The sequence below is a fragment of the Gracilinanus agilis genome, chromosome 1 (assembly GCF_016433145.1).
Source record: "Gracilinanus agilis isolate LMUSP501 chromosome 1, AgileGrace, whole genome shotgun sequence".
NCBI lineage: Eukaryota > Metazoa > Chordata > Mammalia > Didelphimorphia > Didelphidae > Gracilinanus > Gracilinanus agilis.
Window position 1 is genome coordinate 588,445,522 of NC_058130.1, and position 16,616 is coordinate 588,462,137.

The 16,616-nt window shown below is 34.6% G+C and overlaps 1 protein-coding gene across 1 annotated transcript in view; it reads right to left on the bottom strand.

The window, feature by feature from the left end:
• Positions 1-13,187, bottom strand: part of LOC123239964 (centrosomal protein of 97 kDa-like) — a 36,289-nt gene extending 23,102 nt beyond the window's left edge. Inside the window, exon 1 of the mRNA XM_044667299.1 lies at positions 12,996-13,187. Within this exon, the coding sequence (XP_044523234.1) occupies positions 12,996-13,187 (192 nt within the window). The remainder of the gene's footprint in view (positions 1-12,995) is intronic.
• Between the last annotated feature and the right edge of the window lie 3,429 nt (positions 13,188-16,616).

Here is a 16,616-nt window from a genome sequence, read left to right on the forward strand (position 1 = left end):
TTTTTCCAGTTAATTCTTTTCTGACTTTAGCTGCATTGCTTTTGTTTGTGAAAAAAATTTTCAATTTTATGCCCTTCGAGGCAACCAGTCATCATCGCACAGATGGTAGTTTTGCCCCGTCTAGCTCCTCAGCCAAGAGGATACACGTCAGCCAGGCACATCTACCAGATGAAAGCCATTCCTCTCGTAATGAACAGGATTGCTATAACAACAACTCAGTAGTAGTAGTGCAAAATTAAACTGTCTCACAGTGCTAAACTAAGCCCCGCTCATGTTTCCTATTAATGGGTCAACAATTCAACACTTGGTGGATTTTGCTTCAAAATGATGGGAAGAAGAATCAAAAAGCCACACCACTATGAATGGTTAGCTACCACCAGTAGCATGACATGATGGTTTAAATCTAATTTCTGCCCATTTTCCAGGTTTCCCAGTTTTTGTTCATCAGTATAAGTAAGCCTTTTCCCCAGAAGTTGGAATCTTGGGTGAGTTCCTTCCTGAGTCTCCATTTTGGGGAAGGGGCTCAGGCCAGTTAACCTTCATTCCCCTCCAGCTCTACTCCTGACTTTCTGGAATTCAGCACTCCCTCTCCCAGCTCTCCTTTTCAACTCCTTTTAGGTATCATCTTCCCCCACTGGAATAAAAAAACCCCTTGAGGTTAGGCATTAGCTTTCTTTTTGCTTTTGTTTCCCATTTTGTTGTTCAGTTGTGACTGACTCTTCATGATTCCATTTCAGGGTTTTCTTGGAAAAGATCCTGGAGTGGTTTGCCATTTCCTTCTCTAGCTAATTTTGCAGATAAGGGGCTGAGGCAAACAGGGTTAAGTGACTTGCCCAGGGTCACAAAGCTAATGTTTGAGGCTAGATTTGAACTCAGGAAGATGAAATCTTCCTAATTCCAAATTCAGTGTTCTATCCACTGTGCCACCTAGCTGCTCCTGGAACATAATGCTTAAATGTCTTGCCTTGTCAAACACTATGTTATTATATTTATTTCTAGATCTTGTGTCCCAAAGCTGTTTCACTGAAAATTTTTCTATTTTTTAAACTAGTACCAACTCATTTTAATTACTTCTTTGCTACATAATTTTTAGTATGGTATTTCTAAATCCTTTATTCCTTTTTTCATTATTTCCCTTTGGATTCTTGGTATTTTGTTCTTCCAAATGAATGTTTTTAATTTTCTAGCTCCATAGTAGTTTGACTGGCACAGTATTAGACAAGTAAACTAAATATTGTAATTTTATCACATTGCCACAACCCGACAATGAGCAATCAATCTTTCTTATTGGTAAAGCCTATCTATTTTTATACAAGGTTATGGTAGTTTTATTAATGTTTTACATATTCTAGTTATTTTGTATGGAATTTCTCTATCTCTTGATGTTAGGTTTTGCTGGTAATAAACAGAAAGGCTGATGATTATTTGGGTTTATTGTATCTATTGCTTTCCCCCTAAAGTTAATGTTTCAAGTCATTTTTAGTCGAATCTCTAGGTTCTCTAAGTTAAGGCATCATATCATCTGTAAAAAGAGATAATTTTACTTGATCTTTCCTGTTTCTTTTTCCTTGTCATATTGCTACAGCTAACATTTCTATCACTCTTTCAAATAATAATGTTAATGGACATCCTTGCTTTAACCCTGATCTTATTAGAGCATTTCTCTATTATATATAATACTAGCTTAGTCTTTCTGTTATCATATAAAGGCATGTTTATTTTTATGTTTTCTAGTGTTTTTAGCAGAAATGAGTTGCAATTTGTTAAATTGATATTTATTTTATTTTTATTGATTTAGTTATTAATATTTTCCTTTAAGTTTATATTTGCCTAAATTGAACCAACTCTGCATTTCTAATATAAAACCAACTGGATCATAGTATGTGATCCTCTTAATATATTATTACAGTATCTCAGCTACTATTTTTATATATTTTTGCACTGAAATTCATTAGCGAACTATAGACTGTGGATCTATAATTTTATTTCTCTATTTCATCTTGTCCTTTATTTGGGTAACAATACCATTTTTGTATTATGGAAAGAACTGGCTAGGAACTTTCTTTCTAGTAGTTAATATATTAGAATTAATTATTCTTTGAATATTCAATGGAATTTTCCTTATAAATCAATCTGATGCTGGCACTTTCTCCTTTGACAGTTAATTATGAATTGTGGAATTTCTTTTTCTGAAACAGTTATTTCAGTTTTCTATTTTTTGTTTTATTAGATTTGTAAACAAAATATTCACTTGTTTTATTTAAATGATCAGTTCTGTTAGCATAGAATTGAACAAAATTGTTTCTATTAATTTCCTTAATTTCCTAATGTTGTAAATGCTTCTCTTTCATTTTTGTTATTGGCAATTTCATTTTCTTTTTAAAATTCAAATTAGCTTAGTTATCTTTTATTAGGTTTTTTTGTCATCTATTTTTTTTCATTCAATGTTGTTGTTTTTGCCTTTTAATTTGTTAAACTTTTCTTTGATTTTCAAAATTTCTATTTTGGTGCCTGGCTAGCAGGTTATTGACTTGTTTTTCTAGATTTTTTTCCCTATTATCTATTTTTCAATAGATCATTGATCTATTCTTTGTCTTTTTTGTTGATAAAACTATTAGTGGTATTGTTTTTCCCTATGATTTCTTCTTTGACTCAACAATTCTTTAGAATTAATTTAGTCAATCTCTATATAAGTTTTAGTTATTTCTTTACAGGTCATTTATTGGTGATAATTTTATTGTGCTGTAGTCAGTAAAAGATGAATTTAACAGTTCTGCTTTTTGGAATTTAAGAGGCTGTTATGCCCTAGAGCAGTGACGGGCAAACTATGTCCCGTGGACCAGATGCTGAGGGGGGGGGGGTGAACTTGAAATGTTCTATCCAGCTGCATGACATTATGCCTAATCTGACAAATTCAATGAGGATACAAGATAATAAAACTTCAAAAGAGTTGCCTTAGAAACAGACTGACAGATGAGCATTTCCTTTCCTTTGGCTTCCTCTTTAAAAAGTTTGCCCATCATTCCCCTAGACTATGGTCAAATTTGTAAAGGTGCCATGCACCACAAAGAAATATGTATATTTCTTATTATTGCTTTTTCAATAATTGCCAGTGATTTATCATATCCATTTTTCTAAAGTTCTTTTCAGCTCCTTAACTTCTTTCTTGCTTATCTTTTTGTTAATGTGTCTAGACTGAGAAAAGCAGTTTAGGAATATATTTATTAGGAATATATAGTTTAGGAATCTATTTCTCCCTGTAATTAACTTTTCATTTTCTAACTGTCATTATAAATATATATTACATATATATTGGTAAGATTTCATTTTCTAATAAAGCATAACATGTTTATCTTTTAATTTTTTTATTTTATTTTATTTTATTACTGTTGCCTTGTCTTAGATCATTATTACTATCTCTACTCTTTTAGTTTACCATAAGTATAATAAATTCTCCTTTGTCTTATATCTTTACAATGTGTTTCTTATAAAAAACATACTGTTTAATGCTGTTTCCTAATATCCTAACTGCTTCCATTTTATGGGTGAGTTCATGTTATTCTTGTTCATACTTATAACTGTTAATTGCAATTTCTTGCTATCATATCCATTTATACTATTTCTTCTCCTCGATCCCCACATTCTTCTTTACAACAGAAATGATAAAATAGAAGGAATGTGATGAACACTAGCCATCTGTAATGGAAGCAATGTTTCCACTTGACTGTCCTACTTTCTTCCCTTTGTCTAGGGGGATAAAGTTCTTGCTTCTTACACATTCTTTTTATTTAATCTCCCCCTTTGAATCCATATTCCCTAGCTGCAATTTCTCTTGCTTTTATACAAACACACACAAACACACACACACACACACACACACACACACACACACACACACATATTTTTATACGTACTTGTCGCCCTCTCCAATTCTACTTTCTCTCTTATATCCTTCCCCTTCCCTTTCCCTCTCCCAAACTGGGACAATCAATATTAATAGCCTAACCAGGATGTACCTGGCAATGTTCAAACTATTAGGAATACAGGTACAAAGAATAAAATAATTCCTACTCTCGATGATCATCATATACTTTAACATCATACTGTTAAACGCAAGCCTTGACTGACACCACATCTCTTAGTGTCCCCTGACTGCAGGGCTGGAAGGTGGGTCCCAAACTCCTCCCAGCACCGTCCTTTATGGAGGGCAGAAACTGAACTTGGTTCATTCCACTTTGCAACTACTGCTCTTCTGATTTCAACTCCCTGGGCCAATGTGCCTTGCATTGCTAAATGTTTCTCCCACACCAGCTTCTTGCCTTCTTGTGTGTACTGTCTTTCCCTTTACACTGTAAACTTCTTGAGAGCAAAGACTGCCTTTCTTCTTCTTAACTCTATCCCCACTGCTTAGCACAGTGCCTGGCATAGAGCAGGCGCTTAATAAATCTTAATTGGATAGGATGAAGAGACAAGCACATACAAAAAATATATATACAACAATAATAAAGCTAGAGCCTGAAGTATACCTTTTTAAAATGTATTTAGTACTTATGATACTTTGCATATTATCTTACTTGTTCCTCACAACAACCCTGTTTTTATTTTTTTTATAAAATGTATAAAATTATACTTATTTTGTATAAATGTGTATAAATTTTGTATAAAATATTTTAAAAAGCATAAAAACAATTTATATTGTTTGCATGTGATATTATAATCCTTATTTTACAAATGAGGAAACTGAAGATGAATGAGGTAAAGTGACTTGCCCAAAGTAATACTGCTAGTAGATTTCTGAAGCAGGATTTGAAATTAGGCTTTCCTGACTCTAAGCTCAGCACTATCCACCACGCCATCTAGCTGTCTCAGCTTTAGCTTAAATGAAACTCTATGAGAAGGAAGTAAGGAGGGAGTGAATCCCAAGCAAGGGAAATGGGAGATGGGAGTTTTTTTTTTAATTTATTATTTTATTTATATATGTATTTAAGAACGAGAGAGGGAGCCAGTTTGATTAGGTTGCAAAATAAAGGAAGGGAAAAATGTCTAATGAGGCTAGAAAGATAGGTTGGGGCCATGTTGTATAGGACATTAAAGGCTAAACAGAGGAATTAATGGTTTATCCTAGGCACAAAAGGAAGCCACTTAAGTTGGTAGAATAGGGGAGTCAAATGGTCAAACCTGCACTTAAGGAAAATACTTTGGTTTTTTTAAATTTTTTTAATATTTTTCCACGTTCACATGATTTATTTTCTTTCCCTCCCCTCTTCCTTTCTTCCTTCCTTCCCAGAGCCGATAAGCAAAGGGAAAATACTTTAGCAGCACTTTGTAGGATGGATTGGAAAGGTGAGTGATGATGCAGGGAGACCCGTGAGGAGGCTGTTGTAGTCCTCTGGGGGAGAAGCGATTAAGGATCTGAAGTGTGTGAAAGAGCTGGGGGGGGGGGGGGTCAGAAAGGAGAGATGCTGCGAAGGCAGAAAGTTAGATTTAGCAACTAATCAGATACACAGAGTAAGAGGAGAATGCTAAAATGATGAACCAGAGACACGAGAAAGATGGTTGTACTTTAGAGGGAAAATGGAGAAGTTTGGAAAAGAGGAAAATTTAGGGGCAAAGATAATGAGTTCCGTTTGAGATATTTCAAAGACTTAAGATTTAAAGTGTCTAGTAGGTAATTGACGATCTAGGACCAAAGCTCAAAAGAGATCAGAGCTGGATGGGTAGATCTGGAAGTCATCTACCTGCTTTGAGGTGTTTCCCTCCTGAATTCGATGCATCAGCACGATACACTTTATGTACGCGTGTATGTGAGCATGCACGAATGTGTGCAGATGTCTTTACCTGGTTCAGGTAAGAATGAGCGTTAGGTGTGGTCCACTCCCGCCTTTTCCCATGTTTATAGATTCTTCTTCTTGTGCACTTCCCTTAGGAGACAGTAAGATCTACCCCTTCTTCATTTTTCCTTTAGCGAATTTCTTTTCCCTCCCCATTTCTTAAGATTGTCAACACAGAACAAAATCATATCTAGTCTTTCTGTTTAACTTAAATGTTTTCCTCTGCAACCTCTGAAGATGTTAAAGACTCTAAAGAGCCTCTCATCTCTTTTCCCACTATTAAAATGCCAGCATATTATTATTGTTTAAGTCTTTCCAAGTGCTCGAGGCTATTCACCTTTTTAGCTTTATCTTGTTTCCTGCGTTCGCTTATTTTTTTCATCAGGAATGCTTTGTGCCATTAAAGATCTATTCCCCACCCAGCAGAATATTATAATCATAAAAGCTTTCAGTTTCACAGAATCGAATTTTTCTATTTTATCTTTTGCAATTGCCTGTATACATTTTAAGGTAAATAATACATTTCCCAAAGATCATGAATGATGTAACCATGGAAAAGTATTCTAAATAAATTAGTTAATTTAATAAATAAAGGAAATCCACCATTAAAAAATACATTTTCCATTCATAACTCAGAAAGGTATGTGATTTGCTTCTCTTGTAATTTTTGTATGATCTTTCACTTTAAGGACTGATTTTACTGGGATGTATGATACAAGATGTTGATCCTAATTTCTGCTAAACTGTTTTCAGTCTTCCCATAACTTTTTAAAAAATAAAATACTAGTAGTTCCTTAGGAAATTTATATTTTCCTGTTTAATGACTGCTGGATTACTTATGTTCAATTGTTTCTGATTCTCTCTTGTCCAGTTTATTCCACTGATTGGCTTCTCTATTTTTTAACCAATACAAAATGATTTTAACAACTGCAGTTTCACAATATTGCTATTTGCCTTTCACCTCTATCCTTCTTTCATTATTTTCCTTGATATTTTGAGCTTTTGCTTCTACAAATCAGATTAGTAAAGCATCATTTTTGAGTTCTGTAAAATGATGCTTTACTAATCTGATTGGCATAGCATTACAACTATAAATTAACTTTGTGAGGATTGTCATTTTTATTGTATTGGCATGGCCAATACAGTTGTTGTATTATCATATCTTTAATTTTCTTTCATAAAAATCATTGTTTCTGTGATTTGTTCTTTGACTCACTCATTTAGGATTTCATTGTTAAATATCCATTTGGGTAAGTCTTTTATTTGTGCTCCCTGAACTAATTACAAATTTTATTTCACTTTAGACTGTAAAGGATAAATTGGCTGTTACTATATAAAGATATATAAAACCTTTTTCTATTGTTGTCTATTTAGAAGATACTCTAAGTCTTTTAGCTCTAGCTTTTCCCTTTATTCAATTCCACATTTCCCTTTTTATCTCCACATGGGATTCATCAAAAACCAAGTTTGGGACATTAAAGTCTCCTGCTATTATTACTCTCTTTTTCTTGGAATGTAGTTAATTTTTCCGTTATAGACTTAAATGCTAAGACATATGGAGCATATACATTTGCTATTGATGTTGATTTGTTATCTATGGCTCTTCCCAACAGTTTATTTTCCATATTTATCTTCCTATTTTATTATTTGTCATTCTTTTTTATTTTACTTTGATAGAATGCCTGCAGCTCTTGCCTTTTAAAAATTAACGTGGTGCATAGTAAATTTTATTTTAGTCTCTCTTTATTTTTCTGTGCATGTCTCTGCTTTTTAGGTCTATTTCATGTAAGCAATAAAGTGTGGGGTTTTATTTTCTTGTCCAATGTGCCATTCTTTTTTTGGGAGGGGGAACTGAATCCATTCACAATTAAAGTTATGAGAACTAGCTTTACATTCCTTTCCTTGTCTAAAATTGCCTTTTTCTGAATAAGGGTTTTTTGTTGTTGTTGTCCTTTTCCATTTCTTAAAGTTTTTTTCTCTAGTCATTTTTGGTAATCTTTTTCCCAAAACAACTCTTCCCCTCAGCTTCAAAATTTCCCCCTTCTTTTTGCCATCCTTTACCCTAGCTTTAGAGTTTGTTTTTTTTTTAAACCCTTAACTTCTGTGTATTGGCTCTTAGGTGGAAGAGTGGTAAGGGTGGGCAATGGGGGTCAAGTGACTTGCCCAGGGTCACACAACTGGGAAGTGTCTGAGGCCAGATTTGAACTTAGGACCTCCTGTCTCTAGGCCTGACTCTCAATCCACTGAGCTACCCAGCTGCCCCCTAGTTTTAAGAGTTTTACTTAACTTTTTTATTTCTTTTTACAACAAAATAAATGAAACTTGTATTAGAAATCCTCAGAAATGACATTATTTGCAATGGCTAATTTTTTTTACTTAACTTTTGAGTAAATCTGCCCTTTGCTTTCTTCCCCTTTGTCTTGTTTTGTTAAGGCCTTTCCCCCTCCCTTTATATTATTTATCATATATATATATGTAAATTTATTATATATTTATACATATTATATATAAATTTGTTATATATATATATAAATTATAAAATAATTTCTTTCTTTTATTCTCTTCTTTAATTCTTTCCCTTTGCCAGTTTAGACTTTAATTCTTTGATTTAGTCTTTATGTCTTGTATTTTCCTTCTTTAGGCTTTCTATTCCTCATGGCATGAAAGTTTCCAAATTGTCTATTTTAATTTCCTTCTAAGAACTTCTATGTCATGCCTTGTGGATCTTGCCATTCACCTCCCCCCATTTCTGGCTGACCTTCAGTCTTAAAAGTTTCAATATCTGCAGGAGATAAGGTAAGAAATATGGCACAAATGGGTAACTGATTGTGCAACTGTTCCTCTCTGCCCTCCTCCTCCTCATTTTCTCTTCCCTTGCCATGAAATCTCTGAGTTCAAACCTACCCTTATGGATAGGAATTAACCAAAGGAGCTTTGATTTTCCTTCTCCAGAGCCAGGGTCCCCTCAGAGACAGAATACTCTCAGAAACAGCGGTCTCTAGAATCACCAAGCGTCTGCAGAGGGTTCCTACTTCGGGTCCCCATCAACTATTAAAGAATGCCTCCCCTCTCCCGTGGGGAGTGTTCTTTCGCAGACCCCCCCCTTCCCATCTCTACAACAGGATGCTGCCTTCTCATTCCCTGAATTCCACTGCCTTCCCTTTGCCACTGCATCCATTCTTCCAGAGCCCCACACCCTCATCACTGAGAAATTCCCAGTTATATTTCATTTATTTCATTACCACTGACTTGATTAAGGTGTATCACACCTTCCCCTCTATCTTCTTTCTTCTCTCTTCCCTTTTATATACCCTCTCCTTTCCTCCATTCTGAAGTTTAGTCTCACAAAAGACATTTAGCCACCTGCAGGTAGGGTGGTGTAGGTTTAACCTATGGTATCTCAGGTCTGTTCCTCCATCCATTCTTCTATTTTAAGTTCCACTTGCACCCCTATCCCTTTGTGGACTTTCAGGAAGAAATCTCTTAAAGAATATTATTATTTTGTTATTTTTAATCCAAGAATTGTTTTCTGTGACCCTTTTTGATAGGATTTATTTCATTACTCATGTCTTCCTTGGTTGCATTATTTATTTAGTTTTCTTGGTTTGGGTTTTTTTTTTTTTTTTTGGCCTGGGATGTTTGGAAAGCAAATAAACTTTTCCTATCTAGAGTTCTTTGTGGAAATGCCTATCTGTTCCATTCCCTTATGCAGTTTCTATTGGGTGCAAAACAATCTTTGTCATTCAAATTTCCCCTACTTTATATTTCAAGATCTTTCTTTAATTGGCACTTTGTTTTCTATGTTCAGAAGTTCAAGGCAGTTTTCTTTTATTATTTCTTGCATTAGTGTTTACATTTTTTGTTACCTTATTCTGAGACACCTATGATTCTTTTTCTTTAAACTCTTATCTTCCGTCTTAGAATCAATACTATGTATTTCACTTTTGTGTACTTATATTCCCTATTATATGTTCTCTTTCATTTCCTTAGCGAGTGAGATCTATTTGTTTGTTTGTTTGTTTATTTACTTATTTGTTTGATTATTTATTTATTTATTTATTTATTTGTGGGGCCAAATTTTTCTACTGTGCCATTTATTTTTTCTGTGCAGGCCATGATTCTTAGTTTTCTCATGAATTATTCGGGTACATTTTACTGTAGTTCTAGGCACTCTTGGGAACTCATAGCATCCTCTGCCTCACATCAGGTATGTTGACTCATTTTCATTTGTCTTACAATATTTATTCAGAAATTTTGGAATCATTTAGATGGGCTGGAGACTATTTTCCCTTCTATTATTAACATATTCCCTGTTGATTTATCTGTTCCCATCCAAAGTTTTTAACTGAATTTTTCTTAAGATGTTTAATAATTTCAGTTTTCACTCATATTCCCCTATGGATTATTTTCCAACTTGTTCCCCTTTAAAGGAGGATCCCCTGCGAGCTGAACCTCAAAGCTGTCTCAAAGTTCCCTCGATAGTGGGGGAATTTTTAGCAACCTCTGTCTTTACCCCAACTCGATTTCTAGGGGAACAGAACTGGCCCTAAATGCATACCAGTCCTGCTTCCTTAAAGCCTGGAGGAACTCTGTTCTTGCCCCTTCCGCTCTTGTTCCCCTTCCTCCCCGCCACAGCTCCCCCAGCTCCTTGTCCCAGGTCTCCATCTTCATCAGTTTTTTTACTAGCACTATTGCTAAGTGCTCCCAGAGCACAAGTCTCCGGGACTGAAGGACAGCCTGCCAGTGGGGAGAAGGTGGTGGAGGAAGGGGTATTGAGTGAGCATGTTAGGGACTGCCCTCCTCTGCTATTAATTCAACAGGTTGTTATCACATTACACTTTTTTGCTATCTTAGCCTGTAGAGAAAGCTACAATTAATTTACTTTTTACATAAAATTATAATTTTGGAGAATTGTGAAAAGTCATGAAGATAAAAGAAAATGTCTCCATCTTGTTGGTTACATGACCTGGAATTCTTTGGGGGGTTCTTGATCACTTTTTGATCTGGTGCCTTTTTAACATTATTGCTGGATAATCTTAGCCTTCTGTGTATTACATTTCATTTGTAATTTTAACATTAAATTCAATTTTTGCGTTCTATCCAGCCATCTGCCTAAGCCATTTTGCCATCTTCTAAGTATTCTGGATATATCCCAAGATTCCTTTCCATCTTTTACTCTTCCAATAATAAAGTTAATAATAGTAATAAAAATTAATAAGAGTAATTAACACCCCATCTCCATAATTTCCTAGACTGAAACTCCCTTCTCTGTCTACTACTCCTCTATTATAAATGCTAGCCATTATTAGAATGCAGGGCACAAGCTATCTCATTTTTTAAAATCAGTATTCTTAGGACTTAGCAAACACCTGCCATATAGCAAGTACTTAAAATTTTTAATTCCTTCATTAATTTTTTAAAATTCCTTTTACTTTTAATTCCTTCATTAATTAAAAAACTGTGAGTGCTGTAATATAAAACTATACATGAATAATGGAAAAGCATTCTTATGAATAAACCTGAAGATGTCACCCTTAAATCAATGCCAAAGCACTGATCCAGGAAAGAACAAGATGTTTGTGCGAAAGCACTTTTTTGTTATGACTATTCCAGGAAGATATTCATGAGTTAGTGTTCCATCCCCAAAAAATAATAATCCATCTAAAACATTCTTAAACATTAATGAAAGATTTGGCAAGCTTTTGCATAATTCATGTGATAGTTACTAACTCTGGAATCCTTTTGAAGTAGCCACTAGTCCACCTGTCTTTTGCATCCCAGCATGACTCTCTCATGATTAACATGCAGCTGTGTACACTGATTTTCAAATAAATATGCACTGCCCTCTTTGCTGAGTAGCAGTTGCTCCGAACATCAGCCTGCTCCAGACTCTCTCTCTCTCCTTTCAGTGCTCATATGCTGAATTGGTTCCTCTTCAGTTACCCTGCTCTGTGCCCACACCAGCCGTAGCAAAAAAAACATTTTTTTTTTAAATTGTAGCATTAAGACAAAGAATGCAATCCACCTCCAGAGAAAGAACTGTTGGAGTATGAATGTGTACACTGTTGGAGTATGAATGTAGATGAAAGCATATGATTTTTCACTTGTTTATTTGAGTATATGTTTGGAGTTTGGGTTTTATAAGATTATTCACTAATAAAAAATGAACAACATGGAAATATGTTTTGAGTGATAATATATGTATAACCCAGGCTGAATTACTTGCCAGCTTAGGGAGGGAGGAGGAAAGAAGGGAGGGAGAAAATATGGATCATATACTTTGGAAATTTCATATGAAAATTTGTTATTACACATAATTGGTAAAAAAAAAGTTTTAATTAGAAAAAATAATAAATTTGTTGCATTAACTTTTAAAAAATTAACAATTTAAGTTGCTTAGGAACTCACAACTCAGAGAATTTCAGTGACTTGCTAAGGCTACATAGGTAATAAGTGTCGGAACCAGCATTCAATTAATTCCAAGTTCTGACTCCAATCCTCTTCTTCCAAGAAGTATTTAGCTGGCCATGGAGACATACACCTATAATATCTGCTGCTAGGGGAGCTAAGTTAATAAATCTCTTGAGTTTAGGAATTCTGAGCCACAATAGGCTGACTGGATAAGTCTGGCACCAATATAGTGAGTCCCCAGAAATTCTAAGGATATCCAGCTGCCTAAAAAGGGGCAAACTGGACCAAATCAGAAAAATGAAGCAGATCAGAGCTCATGTAATGGAAGCTGTACTTCTGGCACAAGCTAGACAGAAAGACTCAGTATTCGCATTACAACTCACTCTTTCTGCCCAAAAAATGTACTTAAGTAGGATGAAAAGGCATTAGAATATTTTCTTTATATATTCCAAAATAATGAAAACATCAACTAAGTCACAATACAGTTAGATATATATATATATATATCAAGCAAACTAAATTTGTTCGTATATTTTCTTGATAACATATAAAAATCATTAACAATTAAAGTCTTACACATAAAACCCAGTGGAATTGCTCATTGGCTATGGGAGGGGGGTGAGAAGAGGGAAGGGAAAGAACATGATTCATGTAACTACGGGAAAACATCCTTAATTAATTAATTAATTGCACTTTTAAAGAAACAATTAGTCTTCCCTTCTTAAACATTTTATTAGTTTACGATATACTTACCAATTCAAGGTCATGTTTGGACTCTAGCTTCTTTTTCAAAGCTTTGGGTATTGTATCTGGTACTGACCCAGAACTTCTTGATTCATCAATTATGTCATTATTCTCTTCAGTAGAGTCTCTCTCTAGTACCAATTCTTCCATCATTTCAGAAGAATGCAACATTGAGCAAATCAATCTAGTTTCTCTTAGCATATGTTATATTCTTCAATAAACTCTAAATACTTAAGGAAAAATGAGAATGAAAATGTCAAATACACACACGCACACACACAAGCACACACACACACACACACACATATATGCTTTATCTGAAATGACACAGAGACTACCAGAATGATGCTGATAATGTATTAAAAATTTTGGATAGATTCCCATATTGATCATAATCACAAGAAAGCTTGATTCAGAGCTCCATAATAACATTATTTTTTTTTAAACCCTTAACTTCGGTGTATTGGCTCCTAGGTAGAAGAGTGGTAAGGGTGGGCGGGCAATGGGGGTCAAGTGACTTGCCCAGGGTCACACAGCTGGGAAGTGGCTGAGGCCGGATTTGAACCTAGGACCTCCTGTCTCTAGGCCTGACTCTCAATCCACTGAGCTACCCAGCTGCCCCCAATAACATTATTTTTAAAAACACGTATTTGTTCATCTCCGGTTCATTAAAAAAGTTTTATTTGAACTCTATTAAAAAAAATTATTATTAACATTAACTTTCAATTACCCATAAGACTTCCCTATAGTTCCTCCTAATGGGGATGCCATAAGCCAATTTGCAGATCTCAAAATGAAAATGAAAAAAATACGCATCTCTATTCAGCCAGTTTTATTCCATTACTCAATAACATTTACTAATTCTTTACTTTATACATAACACTAAAGGGAGGTGCTACGGGAAAATATAAAAATAGATGGTTCTTAACCTCAGAGTTTTAAAGACATGTCCAAATCTGGATTTTTGTAGTCAAACACTGCATTACATTTGAACATAAATAAAACTTTGTTTCTACTTGTTAGAATTACAAATGGTTCAATATACAAAAAGCAATTTCTTTTTAACTGGGATTAATTTACATGTTGTGGTACAGAAAGGAAAGGAAGCTTTTCTTTGCTCTATGAAATGATACATGTGAATTTTAATCAATTTCTTTGGATGGTCACAGCATGCTATTAGAAAGCACACCATGTTAAAAGGAGGCCCAGATTTTAGTGCCAACTATGCCATTATTTGTAACCTTGAGAAAGTTACTTCATTTCTCTGAGCTTAATGCTTTCTTCTATAAAATAAGATGCACTATCAGAAAGGTTCTTACTATCTCTATTAATAATTAAATCTAATTAATAACATTCTGTTATTCTAAATGCTATTTCCTTTCAATCTTGTGCAACTCTAACCTAGTCCTGTGCTTTTCTTAATTAAGGTGTAACCTTTTGGAGGGGGATTATATTCAAAAGGTTCTCCATTGTCAATTTCCACCCACATTTCTTCATTCTGTAATGAAATGTAATGTGTAATATATTAAGATTTGTTGTCCCCTGATTTACCTCTTAAACATTTCATGAAATTTTCTATCCTTAATAAAGGATATAATAAAGAAATATGTAAAAAAGGTTATAGTAGATATAATAAAGAAATAAACTAAAAGCCAGAAGTATGACCTTCAGAAAGACCTAGGTCACTAGAACAAAAAAATTTTAACTGTTTGCCGCTCATTAATTCACTTGTTTTTAATTTGTTATATGCTAAGGAGTGTGCGTGCAATTTGTTTTTGTTGATGGTTAAGTTTATAGTAAAACATAAAAAATTTCTCCTAGTCTTTCTCTAATTTTTTTAATTAACCAGTTTAAAATTTTCTTTTCTTCCTACCTCACCTCCAATGAAAAAGAAAAAGGAAAAACAAAATTCTTGTAACAGATATGCATGGACAAGCAAAACAAATACTAAAATGGTCATGTTAAAAATTTAATTTCCTATATTAATATATTAGATTTATACTGCATGTATAAAACATTTTTTATAAAGCCCTTACCTTCTGTCTTAGAAATAATACTAAGTCTTGGTTCCAAGACAAAAGAACTACAAGAGCTAGGCAACTAGGGTTAAGTCACCTAGCTGGGAAGTGTCTTGAGGCCAGATTCAAACCCAGGATCTCTTGTCTCTAGACCTGGCACTCTATTCACTGTGCCACATCCACTGAGCCTCTAAATTGCCCCATAAACTTTTTTTGTTGATATTCTCTCTCTCTTTTTTTTTAAACCCTTACCTGTCTTAGAATCAATACTCTTTATTAGTTCCAAGGCAAAAGAGGAGTAAGGGGTTGGCAATGGAGTTTAAGTGACTTGCCCAGGGTCACACAGCTAGGAAGTGTCTGAGACCAGATCTGAACCAAGGACCTCTTGCCTCCAAGCCTGGCTCTTAACCCACTGAGCAATCCAGCTGCCCCTTTTGTTGATTCTTCTACTTGACTGCTGGAGCTACAGCTATTGCTATTTTCACTTCTTTTACTAAAATGCTTCCTAATCAATTTCCTCCACCTGGGCCTAGAGATCAAACAAGCTGATAAAAGAAGCTTGAACGGAGAAAAGGAAAACAGTCTATATTTTGTCAAATTAAGTGACCTAAGCCAAAAAAAAAAAAAAAAGTCTTGATAACTAATAGGCAGTAGGCATAGTATAAGAGAATCTTTTATTCGTACTAAATTTATCTTTTTTATCTATTCTAACTACCCAACCCAGTTCCTATAAGCAATTCTCAGTCTGGTTCAGTCTTCCTTTCCCCCCAAACTGCTCACCTTCTGCTAGAGAACCCTGACATACATGTAGATATCCCTTCCAATTCCTCAATCTCTGTTCTCCATCGGGATGGTGAGACCCTTGTCCTAACCATCCTAGAGAAGAGTTCTTAAATGATCAGAAACTCCCAAACCCATCTGTCAGACCAAAGAACCTCTTCTCATTACATCTCTCTCTAGTCCTTCTAAAACAAACGTTCCTTGGAACCTCTCCTTCTCTTTGTCCTTAGGAAATTTCTTAGGCTATCATTCCTGCTCTAATCTCACTTTCTTCTTTTCCCTCTGACCAATTCAACCTGACATTATCCTCCTGCCTCAACCTCAGACTTTAATCTGTAGGCACTGAAAGTGGATCCTCTGGGTTAATGGAGACCCTGAGATGCTTTTAGTAGGGGATGCACATGATGAAAAAAGATTTCATGAATAATCTTTTAGGTTTGATTTTTAGCACAATCTTAGGGCTGAAAAATGTAGAAGGGACAGGAAAAATTGCCCCTTCTTCCTTATATGTTATTCTAGGATTATGGGATACAGAATAAAGTGCTGGATAAGTCAAACAAAAAAAGTCTGGGTTTGAATCCTGCCTCAGGAACTTATGAGCAAGTCACAATCTTTCTAACTCTCAGTTTCCATATCATTCAAATATATAGAAGAGTAGCAACTACCTTACAAACTTAATGTAAGGATCAATCAATAAACACATATTAAACATCTGCTACTTGTGCCAGGCACCATCATGAGTGCTTGGATCCAAGGAGATAATGTATAAAATCAATTTTAAAATGTTAATACCCTATATATAATATGTTATATTATACATGTTAATACTCTC